This window comes from Lepidochelys kempii, chromosome 9 (assembly GCF_965140285.1).
Source record: "Lepidochelys kempii isolate rLepKem1 chromosome 9, rLepKem1.hap1, whole genome shotgun sequence".
Taxonomy (NCBI): domain Eukaryota; kingdom Metazoa; phylum Chordata; order Testudines; family Cheloniidae; genus Lepidochelys; species Lepidochelys kempii.
Window position 1 is genome coordinate 11,763,452 of NC_136388.1, and position 17,303 is coordinate 11,780,754.

Genomic DNA, 17,303 nt, shown 5'->3' on the forward strand with positions numbered 1-17,303 from the left:
TGAGCATTTAATGCACTTTATACCCCTTACTGCAGTGCTATTTAGCCTTGAAGATGTAAATATTTTGCTGCATTAGACAAAAAGTATTTATCCTAGATACCCCATTTGCAAAGTGGTTCTGATGCCACAGATCTTGTAACCCTAACTCACATAAGTAAGGGTTGCAGGATTGGAACCATGATGTAGAGTCATATAGGTTAGAGTACAGCATGACTGATTCCTGGAGCCTTTGCCTATGAAGAGTAAATTAAAAAAAAACAATGGATATCAAAGAAATCTAATAAACCAATCACTCAGTTTAAGTATTTTAAATTAACTATTCTGTAGCCATTTACAAAGAAACCCTGGCTAAACTGACTAGCAAACAATTCTTTACTATGCTAAATACTAATTTTTAGATTTCACCTGTGATTGCAAGGGGCTTACCAAGCACATGAAAGGAAAGTGCACCTATTGTTTAGTAAGACTAACTTCATTAGACATAGTTCTATTTAAGTCATGAGTTGAATGGAGCTATGCTGCTTCTTGCCATCTGTGGACTAGGCCCATTACTAATTAGACTGATTCTAACAAGCAAACATCAAGTCTATGCAGCAGTGATGGCATCCTAAACAGTAAAAAGAGTACATCTGGAATAGTCTCTGCCATGCTTTCCGTTTATAGAGGTAGTTGCAAATGCTACTTGCCACTCCTCCAACGATGATGATGCTCATAGAGGTCCGTGATGTTAGTGAAGCTAAACTCGTTACCAAAGAAACCATGAGTTCCTCCTGTGATACGTTCTCTGGAGTTACGGCAGGAAGACAGGTGGCAGAGGGGGTGGAAGCTAAAGGACGAGGGATCTAGAAGAGCAGAATAAGGCAACTGAGTGATAAGCATTATGGAACTATAGAGCAAACTGCTTGGTTTTATTATTTATTTTGCTTTCTCATAAGCAGGGTTAAAAATTGAACTTAAGACTGTCTGGGAGATTCAAAAAGGCTCTTCATTTGTTTAACCCTGAACAGCAGTAACGGAGGCTTAGAGAGTTGTTCAGAAAACTGATGAGTAACAAGAGATGGGCCTTTCCTGAAGATCTCATCAACCCAGACAGGGGTGGGGCAAGAAGTGAAGAGCTGCCCCAAATTCCTGAAATATAATTAAAGCTTTTAGCATGGACTGTAGTTAATTCTGTTCGATTCCCACTATGCCTCATCAGCTCCTATCCATTCCCCACTATTCTAGCTGCCCCGGGCCCACCTGGCAGTTCTTTCAACCCTTCACTCCCCTACAAATGCACCCATCCACCCATGAATTTTTTTTTTTTTACTTTGAGGCTAGGGCAAAGTCTTAAGTGGATCCAAATTTCATGGTGACCTCATGATGGGCTGAACCAAAATCCCAGGTCTGAACAGCCTCTCAAGCTTTACAAGGGAGCAGGGAGGGATAACATCTGGAGACCTATTTTGCAGTTTGGGGCTATCGCTACATTTATCACAACAGCAGGAAACCATAGTTTCTTTCCACTTGTTAGTGTTGACATTTAAAAACTCCATTGCCCCAAATAGCCAGACAGTCCATAAGGTTGAGGGAAGTAGGACTGGCTTTGCTCCACTTTAATTATACAAAAACTGTAAATGAAGAGGTGACCAGAAGGATAGATACAGAGGTAAAACAAAAATCAGAGTCCCCAAGAGCATGCAGTAGCTGCAGGAAGTACTAGAAAGGTGTTCTGGCTCCATTTCATCCATGCATATAACCCAGTAATAACAACCCTCACCAAAACAAGTTTCAGACAAAAGGGAACATGGTGAGCAGACAACACACCAAGCTATTAACACACATGTAAAATAATGTATAGAAAACATCAGATATCAACCCAATCCATTCTGAAAGACCTGGGAAGCACTCACCTGTGAGGTTGGATCTGCCAGTCCGAGTAGCACTCTATGAGCATTCTTTGGGCCTAGGAAGCGGTTTACAAGGGTGGTCCACCCCAGGGAAAAGCGGAATGTGATATCCTCTTGAAAATCCGAACACAGACTGTGACAGTTCAAATCGTAACTGAGGTCAAACTTCCTGCATGGGATTAGCAACTGGAGCTGATTCTGAACACCAGAAGGTAATAATGGTGTCAGATTTTCTAAAAACAAAGTGGATTAGCAAAATTTAGTTACTATGCAAAACTTTACTCCATCTTGGGATGGTCATATGATGCACTCATTCTGTATCTGGCTTTTTTAATTTCAAACACCTAAGCAACAGTATTAACTGAGGCCTAACCTACCAGTTTATCTACTTAGCAATTTCCATTACAATTAAGAGAGTGCTCAGCCCTTGCACTGCACAGTTTAAACACAGTCTGTCCCATTAGGATCAACTATTGATCATTCCAGCAAAACAAAATGGAAAAAGAAAAAGCCATCCAGAAAGGCAGTGGTGTCAAAAAGGGAAAAAATGGTCAGAGATTAACTGAACCAATCAGAAAGATCTCTAGCTAGAGTCCTGAAGTCCAGGATGGACAAAGGACAACTTGGCCAATCTCAATAGCCTTGGGTAGAAATAAGGAAGAGGTGACTTCTCAAGATCTCAGGAATAGGTCACTAAAGGCTTCATATATTTCCTCAAGACCTGACTGTTTCATTACCAGGAATCAATTCAGACTGGGTGGCTGGACAGGCATTTAACAAAAGGGAATACAGAAACAGGAGACCATACCAAAACGTGAGCTTCAAGATAGAATCCTAGTTTTTACTGAGTGAGCTAGGGTAAGGCTTACACTGAAGAAATATCTGACAATCAGGTATTGCCTATATTTTAACATTACCATTGTTAATTCAAGTTATTTTACTCAGTTCCCTTCCCTAAGATAGCTATACAGAGGTTAAAAAGACACAGGGAGAGAAGAAAGGTAGCAGGTCTAGAGTGAGTTGGGAAGTCCTGTTTTCTAAACTCAGTTCTACCACAGTGTGTGACCTCAGGCAAATAAATCACTTAATCTCGGTTTCACAGCTTCTCCAAATCGGGATAATAATTACTCCTACCCAATCCCCACAAGCCCTGTGGGAAGTAACAGTTGCATAGCACTTTGGAGTTGTAAAGCGTTATAAGCTTATAACTCAGTAAATCCCAGTCATAGTATGTAATTGTCTAGAGAGGAACAAGTAAAAGTAGGAATTTACTTGGATTAAACATTGTTAGGAGAGGAACTGTTTTTCCATTATTCATGTGTACAGATCCTGTGATCTATGATTGGGACTTCTTGATGCTGCCCCAAAACAAATAACTCAAAGAAGACAAAGTCCTTTTGGGGTTGACCTGGAGACTGCCCAGGTTCAGACTCATTTGTGTGAAAGTAACATTACTCTGTATAAATATTACCAATCATTTCCTGCTGTGACTGATGCATTGACTGATTGACTTCAGTGGAGCAACGGTCAGCCAAGTTCCTTCCCAAACCATCTTCTATGTGCTTGTTGAGCTCCTAATGTTTCATGAAGAAAGCATGTACATAAGTTGATATCAACAAGCCAGCTATGTTCGAACAATTTTGAAATATGCTGAACGCAAGAAATCCCTCTAATCTTTGAATATATTGTTATCCATGGTGGGGAGGAGAAGAGCACGGAGAATGATCATGCACTGAAATTATAAATTCTCGTGGTAAACTAACTAGAATTTAAAAAAGGGCTGGTATCTGTAACATTGTGGTCATTAAAAAGGTAGCTGAAAAATATGCCTCAGTTTTCAATATAACTGTTTCAGAGAGCATAATGCAGGGGTGGGCAAACTACGGCCCATGAGCCTCATCTGGCCCAACAGACCTTTTAATCCGGCCCTCGAGCTCCACTGCCCCGCTCCGCCCGGTGCTCCCACATGTTCAGGACCTGCATGATGGGCATGAGGGCACACATGTTACTCTGGCTGCACAACCTAAATGCACTTCATGCGCCATCAGAGCCTAGAACCTGCAAGCCCACATGCCTGCTACTCGTTGGCTTAGGTGACTGATGTTTTAGTAGTGTTAATTTTCCAATGTTGAGGGTGACCAGCTGCATTGTTCACATTAATCAAAGAGGGTGTGGAAAGGGGGTAAGTTTGGTTTAATTATTGTAATACCTTGTTATGACAGTATACTTATAATAGTAAGTATGGTTTTATGCTTACTTCCACTAAAATGTATCTTTATTAAATAAAGTTTATATGAATATCTCTGAATTGTTAAATTCCAAGAACATTCATGGCCCGCCATACAATTTCCATACCCAGATGTGGCCCTCAGCCCAAAAAGTTTGCCAACCCCTGGAATAATGCCACTATATTACTCTGGAAAGTCAGAATTGTCTTGGTCTGATAGCAACCACTTCACTGGCCTGAACTAAGAGAAACCAATTTCAACAATACTGGTGGAAGTCAAAATATAAATGTTTTGGGAGCAGTGATGGCAGGTAGAATACTCATTCAATCCTATAAATGTAGATTAATGGTGCAAAATCAGTCTCCTATTGAGCAAATACAGTCAATGGAAGTTTTGACATGCACTTTAATGGGAGCATGATCAGGGTTTTTGAGTACCAGGCTCACGAGACTATCTTGGAATGTATGCTCCTTTTAAAAGTTACTGTTAAAGTTGGTAAAATTCAAACAACAAAAAATGGCCTTTCTAAAAGTGAAAACGTCCATGAATTGTGGACTCCAAAATATTTTGTCAAGTGAATTTGTGACTTTTTGTAATTGAAATTTGTATCAAAAGTATTCTCAAGGTGGCTAGCAAAATGTTTCATCTACAAAAAAACAATAAATATGAACCAAACTAAACATTTTAGTGACCATTCTGATAAAATTTTTAATTAATTAAAAAACTTGAATTCCCTCCCCCCCACCTTAAAATGGAAACAATTCCAGAATCTTTTGCAACTTTCTCCCCATCATCTTTAGTTATTGTAATCTAATTTAATAACAGAAATACACAGATACAATGGATAGTAAATCTCCTAAGAAAGACCACCACGTACACAAAGCAATATACAGTTATTCTTGGGGGAATTCTGCACCAAAAAATTAAAAATTCTGTAAAACTCTATATGTTTTCTTTGTCAAAACAACAATATAATCCCACCAGTTTCAACTATTTTGGTAATTTATTTCAAAATGCCTATCAGCAAGAATGTCTGTAATAATACAGACAAGAAAAAAGCCCCCTTCCCAGAAGCAGAGAGTTAAAGAAAACCATATGACAACCCACTTCCCGTTTCTCTGTTATGCTTTTGTTGGGCACCTCAATCTGGGTGTGTCACATGTGCCAACTGAGCAACTATCTGGGGAAAGCTCTGCCGCTCCCATCTCAGACACCCTCCCTCCCAGAGCCCAGCCATGGGGCACCCTGGCCCAGACACCTGCACCCCTTTGTCCCCAGAGTCCAACCAGTCTGCACCCTACCCCTATCACAGACACCCATGCCCATAACCTCCCAGACCTCAGCCCAGACAGCAACACCCGCTACCCCTCCAGAGGCCAGTTGCAGGGCACCACCCCAGCCCAGACACCTGCACTCGTTACCTCCCCATGGCTGGGCTCTGGGGGTGTGCCCCCCAGCCCAGACACCTGCTCCTAGTTCTAGCTTTTACTATGTTAGTTTTAATAATTCACGTACTATATACTCCTGGGGGAATTCTGCACCACTGCACAATGTAAAATTTGCAAGCTGAAGAGCTAGGCTCTGCTGGGTCCAGCAGCCCCTAAAGGCGGCCATCAGCTCTGCAGCACTGCCTACTCCTCAGAGCCCAGGGAGGGAGGGAGAAAGAGAAACAGCCTGATGCTGGGTCCTGGGCTTTATGGAGTTTCCTGCACACCGCCTCCTTCCTTCAGGATGAGCTGGGAACCGCAGCTGCCCACAAATCTCCAGCTTCCCCTCCTCCTGGCCCTGGCAGTGTCTTGTATTTGTGAGCTGGAGAGCTGGGCTCTGCTGGGCCCAACAGGCCCTAATGGCAGCCAGCAGCTCTGCAGCACCAGGGGGGGAAAAATGAAATTCTCCACAGAACATTAATTTTGCTCAAATTCTACATTGTGCAGTGGCGCAGAATTCCCTCAGGAGTTTACAGTGCATGAATTATTAAAACTAACATACTAAAAGGTAGAACTAAGAGCCAATGCGAATGACAAATTATCTTCATCAAATCATTCAGGTGTTACTTACACTTTTATACAGCTTCAATACTTGTGAAGAAGGGTGAAAATCAGAATAAAATTCATCAACCAAAACAGAGAGTCGACAAATCTCATCAGTCATCGCAGAAGAAACCTGAAAATGTTAAAATATAGACATGGCAATAGAAGATTTTTTTTTTTAATTGAAACACAGAGTGCAAAGGAGGAAATTATTAAAATGCTAACTGCATCACTAGATTATTTAGGTTAAAAACATTCTGCCCATTCTCATGATTAATCAAAAAATGTGAACAGTTAGCAGTCTATTGGTAAAATCCCTTTCCAATGTAAAGAGCACCTCATGAAGTAGCTAGTTCTGACAGACAATGGGGGCCACCATCTGCAGCCTCTGACCTTCCCCCCAGTTATCTCCATTGAAGAAGATTCCAGAAGTAATTTAAGAATGGCTACTTATCCTCCTACAGTAACCATGGTCCTTTGAGATGCATTATCCACAAGTATTCCACTTCTGGTGCACACTCGCCCCATTCATGGGAGATCAGAATCTATTTAAATAATAGTGGCCAATTGGGACATTGTGTTCTGGCACCCAACGGCTGAAGACAAAGGGTGAATCGAGTGAAACCTACCTTCAATTCCTTCACTGAAGCAGAATCCGGTTGATGTAGGATTCCACAGTAGCAGAGAAGGATGGCGAGTTGTGGAATACATGTAGGCAACACATCTCAGAGAACTACAGTTATGTCTACGCTAAAAGCTATGTCGGTGTGCAGGGGGAATCACAGCCATGTACTCATGCCAGCGCTCTTCCAGCTAGAGTGCGCAAAGGTAGCAGTCAGAGCACAGCAGCAGAGGCAGGGCTTAGACGTGCTGAGGCTACATAGGGCTATGCACAGGTGAACCACCCTCAGTTCCTTCTCTACCGCAAAGTTCCACAGAGGAAACACCAAAGCAGAGGAGAAAGAGATACACTTTGAAGAACTGCAGTTACTTCACAGGGTGAGTAACATTTCCTTCTTCTTCAAGTAGGGTGCCTATTGGTGCTCCACTTCAGGTGACTTTGGAGCAGTATCCCCAGGAGGATGGTGTTTCTGAATAGAGGTCTGGGAATACTACAATGGCCTCCTGATGAAGGTAAGCAGCCACCACCACCACTGGAACTTTTGAGAATACACTTGAAATTGAGGATAGTCCAAAAGGAAGCATCCAATATTGGAAGTGATATTGGCCTATCAGAAAGGCAAGTATATTCTGTGAGATGCATGAGTGGCAATATGGAAATGTCCATTTTATAGGCTGAGAGCTGAAAACCAATCCCGAGTCTAATGAAGGAATCATCATTGCCAGAGTCACCATTCTGAATTTGAAACTTTATAAATTTAGGAGCCTTGGATCTAAAAATCAGTCTCATATCTCCACTTTTCTTCGGTACAAGGAAATACCTCAAGTAGAAATCCTTCCCCCTTTGTGCTGAGCAGGGACAGGCTGTATCAGCCCTAGACAAAGAAGGATGTCTATTTCTTGTCTCAGTAGCAGCTTATAAGAAGAGACCCAAAAGAGGGAGGTGGGAAGGGGGAGGTATGTAAAGTAGATGGCATAGCCTGATGTAAATCTCCAAAATCCATCTGTCTGTAGTAATTTGCTACAATGAATGTCAAAAATGGGAGAGAGTTTCCAAATGCAGGGAGGTGAGCAAACTTTTGCAGCTGGTAGACCCAAGGTGGGCAGGATTTGAACCCTCAACCACCTCATCAAAACTGGTGTTTTGATAATGAAGATGCGTATTTGAATCAGATGAATTTATGGTTCTCTTCCTTGGGAATCTGTGGTTCTTTCTAGGGGTCTCTGGAACCTCAGAAAATTGTATCGAACAGGATCTCTGAGCAGTGTTCAATCTACTAAATTTTCTTTTTCTCTCAGGGTAAATCTCCAGAGATCCCAGAGTGGCTCTGGAGTCTTGGAGAGTTCAGATGGACTCGTCCATGTTCTCTGAAACCAACTTTAGACTAGGGCTGTCAAACTATTAAAAAAATGAAATTGCGATTAATCACAATTTTAATTGCGCTGTTAACAACAGAATACCCTTTATTTAAATATTTTTGGATGTTTTCTACATTTTCAAATAGATCAATTTTAATTACAACACAGAATACAATGTGCACAGTGCTCATTTTATATTATCTTGATTACAAATATTGGCACTGTAAAAAAGAAAAAACAAAAGAAATAGTATTTTTCAATTCACCTCAGAGAAGTACTGCAGTGCAATCTCAATAATGAAAGCGCAACTTACAAATGTAGAATTTTTTTTCCCACAGAACTAAACTGAAAAACAAAACAATGTAAAACTTTAGAGATTACAAGTCTACTCAGTCCTACTTCTTGTTCAGCCAATCGCTAAAACAAACAAGTTTGTTTATATTTATGGGAGATAATGCTGCTTGCGTCTTATTTACAATGTCACCTGAAAGTGAGAACAGGCATTCACATGGCACTGTTGTAACTGGTGTTGCAAGGTATTTATGTGCCAGATATGCTAATCATTCGTATATCCCTCCATGCTTCAACCACCATTCCAGACACAGAAGCATCTCATTGATCAGGAGGGCGATCCTAGTTGGTCCTGCTGACTGGAGGATGGCCAATAACTCGTGTTGCAATTCCCTGACTTCTTCAAGTGGCATCTGAATGGAGTCTGACTGGATCGCCACATGTTTAATAAGGTCTTGCATCTGCTTAAAATCATCGACCATAGACCATGGAAGAGACATTACCACTTCGTCTAATGATGATGAGGAGATGGTAGTTTGAGGAGTAGCCTCCTCATCTGCCCTAGTTTCCTGTTCCTCAAAATGTCTCCTCCTGCTGGGGAGTGATCTGAGGTGGTAGAAATTCTCTCTCCCTATTGTACCAGCAGGCTAGGCTCCAAGCCTTAGAAAACTGCTGTCAGTCAACAGCCCAGGGATCTCAGTATGACAACTAGAGGTATCCATATGGGAGGGGCAGTGGCATTTAAGGTTGTTCCCACCACTTGTGATGTCTTCCCCAGGGTTCCTCCTTGTCTCTGTGACTAACACAGAAAAGGTTCCTATAAGGATGGGTTAGGAGAGCCCTATGCTGAACAGCTAAAAATGCTGGTGAGTTAGTCTGTACCAGTGATAGATGAGAATCCAGTGACTGAGTGAGTTTTGGTACCAAGAGGCACTCGATACCCATGATCACCAGAGATTTTGGTTTTTCAGCCACAGATAAGTATCTAAATTCTTGAGGTAGCAAATGGAGTGTCAGAACCAACCTGATGGTCTCTAGAAGTAGATGGTACCAAGGATTTTAATTGCTCTGATGACAAGGGTGACGGAGGTGGATGCTTCAATTTATACAGTACTGAGGGACCTGTCAAGGGGGGGTTCTAGTGGTAAAGTTGTTTCTGATGGAACTGGTCTGGAGAAACACCTTCCCTTTGCCATCTCTGTTACACCTGGATGGTAAAGAAGCTCGCTCAGGGCAGCATGTGCTCACAGAAGAGCTTTGGGTCTTTCCAACCCCGTCAACACCAAAGGAAACTGTAGCCTTTATGGTACCAGGCAGAGAGGTCCATGATTCTGAGACCATTGACCTAGTGGGAAACCAAGGTCTTTTTGGAGAAAACTTTCTGGGACCTCTGGAGGTCTCTGGAACCATCCCCTTTCTGTGGGGTATTGAGCAGAGATCGAAGAAGGTGCACTAGATCTGCCCAGAGACTGAGGTACAAGGGATTCTCCCAATCTGGCTCTGAAGCAGGGCAAAGAGAGCTTGCTCTCCTAATTCTTCCTTGCCCTCCTAATTCTTCCTTGCCCTGGATCTAAGGGCTGAACAGAAGTTACATTTCTGTGGGAAGTGTGACTCTCAAAGCAACAAAAACACTTGGAATAGCCATTGCTAACTGGGATGGCATCCCAGCAAGTAAGGCAATGTTGAAACCCAGAGAGCTGGGCATAGCCTCCCAAAGAAGGCAAGTCTCCCCAAAGAGAGGAGAAAGGAAAAAAAAGGCTCTCCTCTCACTGGTAAAACTAAACTAACAACTATACTAAGCCAAACTAGTACTAAGAACTAAGAAAACAATTCTAATTGGATGAGGCACACTCAAGGTGGACCTGCTAAGCTGCTCTCTCCGGCCAAGGCAACTGAGAAGGAACTGAAGGATGTGTGCATGGGCCACATGCACACCGCTAGAAAAAGTCTCCAACTGAAGGCGCATGGGATGCATGCACATCTGACACTACTCAAAGAAAACCAGGTGAGCCACCAAACTGTGAATTTGAAGATAGAAAATATTCTCTTCCTTGTTTGGATCTAAGACATTTGCTCTTTGTATGCAACCCACCTTGTTCTCTACTTCCTCAGTAACCTGTTTGATTTTTTTCTTAATATCCTCTGTTAAAATGTTCAGTTGGTTTCGAACAAATTCCAACCTATCTTTCTGGTCTTCTCGCTCTTCCATTGAATGAACTCTAAGGTAGCAGAAAAGAAATCACCATCACTAGCAGTTCTCCCAGAAACATAATAGTACAAAGAAACTTAATAAATTCAGCATGGATGAACAATTAATACAAGAGGGTTTATTAAGCAGTCAAATGAATCAGAAGTCATACGGGGCTGACAAAAGCTATCAATTGACATAAGCAAATGTCCTACTTGTCGAATGCAAGTAGAATACACATTAAGTTTACAGCTATTTCTTAACGTAACTGCTTACAGTTAGCTTTTCATACACTATCTCTGTTGCAAAGAGTGCGTTTGGAATTCGGGTACCAATTGTGGTATCTATAATTTAGTAAAGAAAAAGAAAGAAGGGTAAGGAAAGAATCTTGTTTGGGAAACTGGCCCTCTAAGTCTTAACTTATCTCTACAAATTAGTGGAGACAATTCCTCTGACCAGACTGTGCTATTACTGCTCACTAGCACCATTTGATTGCTACTTTACAATGAAACTGTATTTCTCATCTTGAAGACCAGGAAAAATAAAAAACACTAAAACCATGCCACATATTACTCTCCCAAGCAGTGCTGGGCACATAGCTCAAATGAGGATGGTTTAAAGGCTGAAGTTACATAAGCTGAACAGCCAGTGGCCATGCCACATGTTGATTCAAATGGTCTAGGGAGTGGCAGAGCATAGGTTTTGATGGACAGATTTAGAAAACAAAGCAACAGATTCAAGAAGGACTTCAAGAGTGGCATTCTTAGAATTAATCCAAGATCTGACAAAATGCATCAGATTAAGGATGTAAATGCACAACTAACAGAAGCTGGTGCATTCAGGAAGGGTATGAGATTTAGTGGGGGATTGTGTAGTCCACTGGAGGGTACATTATTGAGGAGCACAGATGGAAAGGAAGTAAACTGGAGAGGTTAATATACAACAGCACATTAACTATAGGTGAGAAAAGACCAGGCATCAAGGGCAGTTAGGAGAAATTTCTTTACTCAAAGTGGGAAGAGTATGTGACAGTTTCAGAAGCAAAAAAAAAAAAAAAAAAAATCAAAACAATTGTGAAAGTATTAGATAAGCAAAAGGAGGAAAGAAATATTATTAGGGGCAAAGGTGACATAGACCAGATTGCTCACATGAGCTCTGTCCATCCAAAGCGGTATTTTTACCACCTGCAAGCTGCCTGACTGTCACTTTTCCTCACACTCTCCTGCTCATTCACCCTCTTCGCTTTACAGTACGTTATAGAGGAGATAGGCCTCAGTATCGCTTCTAAAATGGTGGTTACAACAAGAAAGACTCCTTACAGTTCTAAAATAAAGACTCAAAAACCAAGCTCATACGATCAACTAGCCACCTTTGTAATCCGTTAACAATGAAGAAAGCAACAACATGAACGCAGTGATCCTTGGACACCTCAAAGCTGTTTTGCTTCTTCTCACACAGAACAAGTAAACATGAGGAAATGGTGCCAGTGAGCAGTATTAAAACTGAACAGTGAGAGAAATTCCCTATCCACCTCTTGTCAGTAGAGGTAAGTGAACTTTAAAGTCTAGACTAGTGCAGGGAAATTAATGCAATGGAAATGGTTCTCTCTCTATGATCTGGATATACCAAAAACAAAAGACTCCTACCTTTTTTCTGCTGCTGCCACATTTATGGCGTCCATAATGTTTTTCACAGTATCTATTATCTGTTTAGCTCTGATAGTGTGCTGTTCAAACTTGGTTTTCACGGCTGACTGCGAGATACACTCCTGCGAGGGGCCCAAGCCACAACACATTACTGTAATTCCATACCAATGCTCTCAGGAATTTCAATGTCAGAAAGCACTTGCTGCTATCATCAAACTTAAACCCAAAGGAAAATAAAAAAGGAGGAAGTGTACAGAAATCAAAGACACAGAACTGAAAATTCAAATGGCTCTATAGCAGCAAGACTGTATCTTCAGTCCACAGTGTCCACAGTAATGTGAATTGTTTTTGTAAATAAAAAATCATCATAAAAGGAAAATCTGATGTACAAGCATGAAGATAAATCTGTTCCTTTCTCAATGGTATTAAGTATCTCAAAAATTTTCCACATTTTGGTAGTGCTGAATATTTAGCACTGATTCTTACAGCACTAACTAGTTGGTGGTGGCTTTAACTGTCACATTAACTTTTCTGAAAGTTTCAGGGTTTAACCGTTTTTACCCCAAAAAGATTTTGCACAATTGCAAACTTACGTTGATATTGACATGCCTACCAGCCAAATATGCAATTTGGCCAACCACATGGGGCACTCCAAAACAAGTATTAACTTGAAAGGTGCAACAGCTGGCAAGCATTCTTTAAAATATTTTCCCCTCTTGCTGAATATTCATGTGTTAAATCTAATGGCACTGAATGGTTAGAAATAATAGAGTATAAGGCCAGAAAGGACCACTGTTATTATGTAATCTAACCTCCTGCTCTGCACAGGCCACTGATCTTCCTGGAATTAAATTCCTGTTCGAACTAGTGCACATCTTTTAGAAAAACACTGAATCTTGTTTTAAAAATTGGCAGTGATGGAGAATCCATCACAACCCTGGGTAAGTGTTCCAGTGGATAACTGCCCTCATTGTTAAAAAAATTATGTCTTGGTTTCCAGTCTGAATTCATCTAGCTTCGACTTCCAGCCACTTCATCTTGTTATACCTTTGTCAGTTACACTGACAAATTCATTATCAAATATTTGTTCTCTATGTAGTTTCTTATAAACTGTGAACAAGTCACTCCATAGCCATCTCTTTGTTAAACTTATCAGGTTGACAGACTGAAGGTCCTCACAGGAAGGCCTCTTTTCCAATCCTTTAGCATTCTTGTGTCTCCTCTCTAAACCCTCTCCAATTTAGCAACATTCTCCTTGAATTGTGGACACCAGAACTGGAAACAGTATTCCAGTGGTGGTCACACCAGTGTCAAACACAGACTTAACATAATTTCCCTGCTCTTACTCGTTATTACCCTGTTTATATATCCAAGGACCACACTAACTTTTTTGGACACAGCATCACATTAGAATCATAGAAGATTAGGGTTGGAAGAGACGTCAGGAGGTCATTTAGTCCAACCCCCTGCTCAAAGCAACTAAACTAACCCCAACTAAATCATCCCAGCCAGGGCTTTGTCAAGCTGGGCCTTAAAAACCAATAAGGCTGGAGATTCCACCACCTCCCTAGGTAACCCATTCTAGTGCTTCACCACCCTCCTAGTGAAATAGTATTTCCTAATATTTAACCTAAACCTCCCCTACTGCAACTTGAGACCATTGCTCCTTGTTCTGTCATCGGCCACCATTGAGAACAGCTGAGCTCCCACCTTTTTTGGAACCCCCCTTCAGGTAGTTGAAGGCTGCTATCAAATCCCCCCTCACTCTTCTCTTCTGCAGAATAAACAAGCCCAGTTCCCTCAGCCTCTCCTCATAAGTCATGTGCCCCAGCCCCCTAATCATTTTCATTGCCCACCGCTAGACTCTCTCCAATTTGTCCACATCCTTTCTGTAGTGGGGGGCCCAAAACTGGATGCAATACTCCAGATGTGGCCTCACATCAGGGAGCTCATGTTCAGCTGACTATCCATTATGACCTCCCAGTCCTTTTCAGAGTCACTGCTTCCCAAGATATAGTCTCCCATTCTGTACGCAAGGCCTACGAGCTTGTTTCTAGAGGTCTGACTTTACATTTGGCTGTATTAAAACAGACGTTACTGAAACTCAAACTAAAAAGACACAGATGACCAGTTTTGGCAAACTGAATTTATGGCCATAAAAAAGACTTTGAAATTAAGCCATTTCATACAGTGCAGACTATCCATTTAACTAACTGGTGTCACGCTGTGCTATTGTTTAATTTACAGACTGAGCAAACAGTATCAGTATCGTACATGTGTTTTAGAAATACGAGTAAGAGTTAAAGCATTTAGTTTCCTTTTATTGGATATAGCTAATGATAAAGGAGATTTTTAAAAGGTACAACTGGCAGTAAGTGCCTAACTCCCACTGACTTTCCCATTGAGTTGGGTGCCAAATTGCTATGTGTGCCTTTGAAAATTTTGCTCTCACCTACCCCTGAATAATAGTTTGTGACTAGATGTAAACAAAACACTAAACGGAAAAAAACAGAATGGGTAAAAGGTTCTCTTTGTTCCTCGATGAAGCAGATCTAGAAATCAGCAACGAAAAGCCAGAGGTTCATAGTTATCAGCACACTGTTAGAGCTAGACTAGACATGTAGGAAAGATGAGAATCTTTCAAATATTAGTAGGTAGTAGATAAAGGGATTATAGTCGTTCACTACACAATCAGAAAATCCAGTTAAAGCACTAGGAAAAACACAAGCATTAGTTATATGTCTGGAAAGACGAGAGAGAGAGAGAGGAATAAGTCTGCTTTTAAAGTTTACAAATGCATTTATCAAAAGGAAGGTAAAAGCTGCGGTGCTTCCCTAATATAACTCAGAACAGTTACCTCAAACTGCACTTCAAGTATAGCCGGTTAATTTGCCTCTAAGTGCACAGCTCAATACATTTACTGTGCATCGCATCAGAGGGGCACTCTGCAATGGAGTATTAATTAAAGATGTTTGAGTTATAAACTCCCCCGTCCCCACCCACTTCATGAAGCAGTGTGGCAAACAGTGACCCAAGAATGATGGATGTCTTTTTGACATAGCACATTAAGTGCTGATGCTCTGTGTCAAAAATATAATTTCAATAGAATCTATTATAAAAATCTCAGAGGAAACAATTAAACTCTCTTCCACATTCCATGAGACTGAAAACACACGCACACACCCCTAACCCCCATAGTTAGCCCACTGAAGGCTCCATGGATTAAAGATCACATCAACTAGCTTTTCTCTTGTCACGGTATGTGTATATATTTTGGGTGTGCACATATTATAAGTGAGGCGGGTAGTGTGTAACCTCTAGGTTAAACTAGAGGTATAAAGGCAGTTTTTAAGTATAAGGATAAAATGTAGGTATAAGACAGCAGTGCAAGAAGCCTACAGGCCCAAACCTGTAAGAAATGAGCTTAAGCATTTAGCATAAGATAGGCTTATTAAGTGCTAGCATTGGTAAGTTGATCAACAGTGTCCCTAAATCATAAGATGGTATAAGATATAATTTTTGCAATAAACAATTCTGCTGAAATTCTGCACAAATTGCTGACAGAACTTCAAAACATCAGTGGATGCTCATTTGGGTATTTTAGGATAGGAACACTGACGCTTAACCACAGGATTGCTCTGGTAACTGACTGACGTGTGTGTGTATATATTTCTCTATCTACCTACCTACCTACCTACCTTCATTTTTGGTTTTTATTTTATTTAATTTTTCCCAGGAATTTATATTGGTGTTTATTACTACAACCACCAAAACAGGTGAAAGTCAGTGAAAAAAAACAATTTTTCTGGGTAAATATTGAGGTTTATTTTGGTGGACAGAAGGACGGGGGAAGAAGTAATCAGTAGATTAATGCTTTGATGAATGAAATTCAATATGGTTTGCTGCAGAACTAAAGCAGAACTCAAACCACGACATTTCTGAGTTTAAGAAAACAATACCTCTCTAATCCCCCCCAAATTTTTTTCATTTGAATCAACAGTTTACTGTTGTAGACTTAGAACTATTAGCCTATAAATATTTACATTTAATAATTAGGCCACACCATTTGCAGCGCATACCCTCAACTTCATCCTTTTCTCCTGTTTTTGTTTTTTTTTAAACTTTTGAATACTTCCTTGCGTTCTGAAATGTATTCTGATACATATTTTTGTTTTCTTCCCATTTTAGTGTATCAGATCTTTAAACCGTTATCTGCTAACAACTTGAAATGTGTACATGGTAGGCGTGAAATTCATCAGTACATTCAAATGTGTACACACTTCAGAGCTTGCATGTGTGCCTGTTTATTGTATTTTCTAGACTAATATATAGCCTTACTTCAACAGGCAGTTTGCATATATACACATACTAATGTATTATTGTAATACATATATGTCATGCAATGTATTATATTTTCTTAATAAAACAAGTTATTTTTTATATATTTGAATGATAAAAAATAGGGTGAAAATCAGAAAAAATACTTTTTGTAAAATCCAGGATTTTTTCAGTAAAAATCAGTTTAAATTGAAAACGTAGGGATTTACGCACATCCCATTACACTTCAGATAGATAATTAGTATAAGAATATAGAATAAGGAGACACCAACATTATTAGGGTGAGGAAGTTAGTTACAGGCAAAGGAGGCCAAACATTTATGAATATTCATGGCAGCCATAGCAAAGCTAACCATAGCCTAAACCATTGAGACCCTGACCAATCGTTTAGCATGGCCGAGATAGAATGGGATCCTCATCGATGACCACCTGTCTCCCTTCCCTTAGGTCTTTGCAAGGATTGTGTGAGTATGCATATGAAATGACATGGGATGTAAAGTTAATATTGCATTACTGTTGCATTCTTGTTTGGATCACAACATTTGTGTTTAATAACCTTGTTAATAAAACTATTGAAAGCTCAGAACTTTTTTCTTCAGTATGACTGTTGCAAACATGCACATGGGTGCTTCCAATTTAACCATAATTCTAACAATTGTTGGCCTCCTCTTGGAACTGGAACCTGGTCAAACCTCAGAATGTTAATTTGCTAA

General features: G+C 40.5%; 1 protein-coding gene across 1 annotated transcript in view; it reads right to left on the bottom strand.

Annotated features, from left to right (window-relative positions):
* The window catches only part of LOC140917150 (mitofusin-1-like), an 80,758-nt gene that overhangs the window by 14,405 nt on the left and 49,050 nt on the right, over nt 1-17,303 (bottom strand). The window contains 6 exon segments of the mRNA XM_073359322.2: nt 687-842; nt 1,893-2,122; nt 3,361-3,463; nt 6,176-6,280; nt 10,511-10,637; nt 12,253-12,374. Of these exon segments, the coding sequence (XP_073215423.1) occupies nt 687-842; nt 1,893-2,122; nt 3,361-3,463; nt 6,176-6,280; nt 10,511-10,637; nt 12,253-12,374 (843 nt within the window).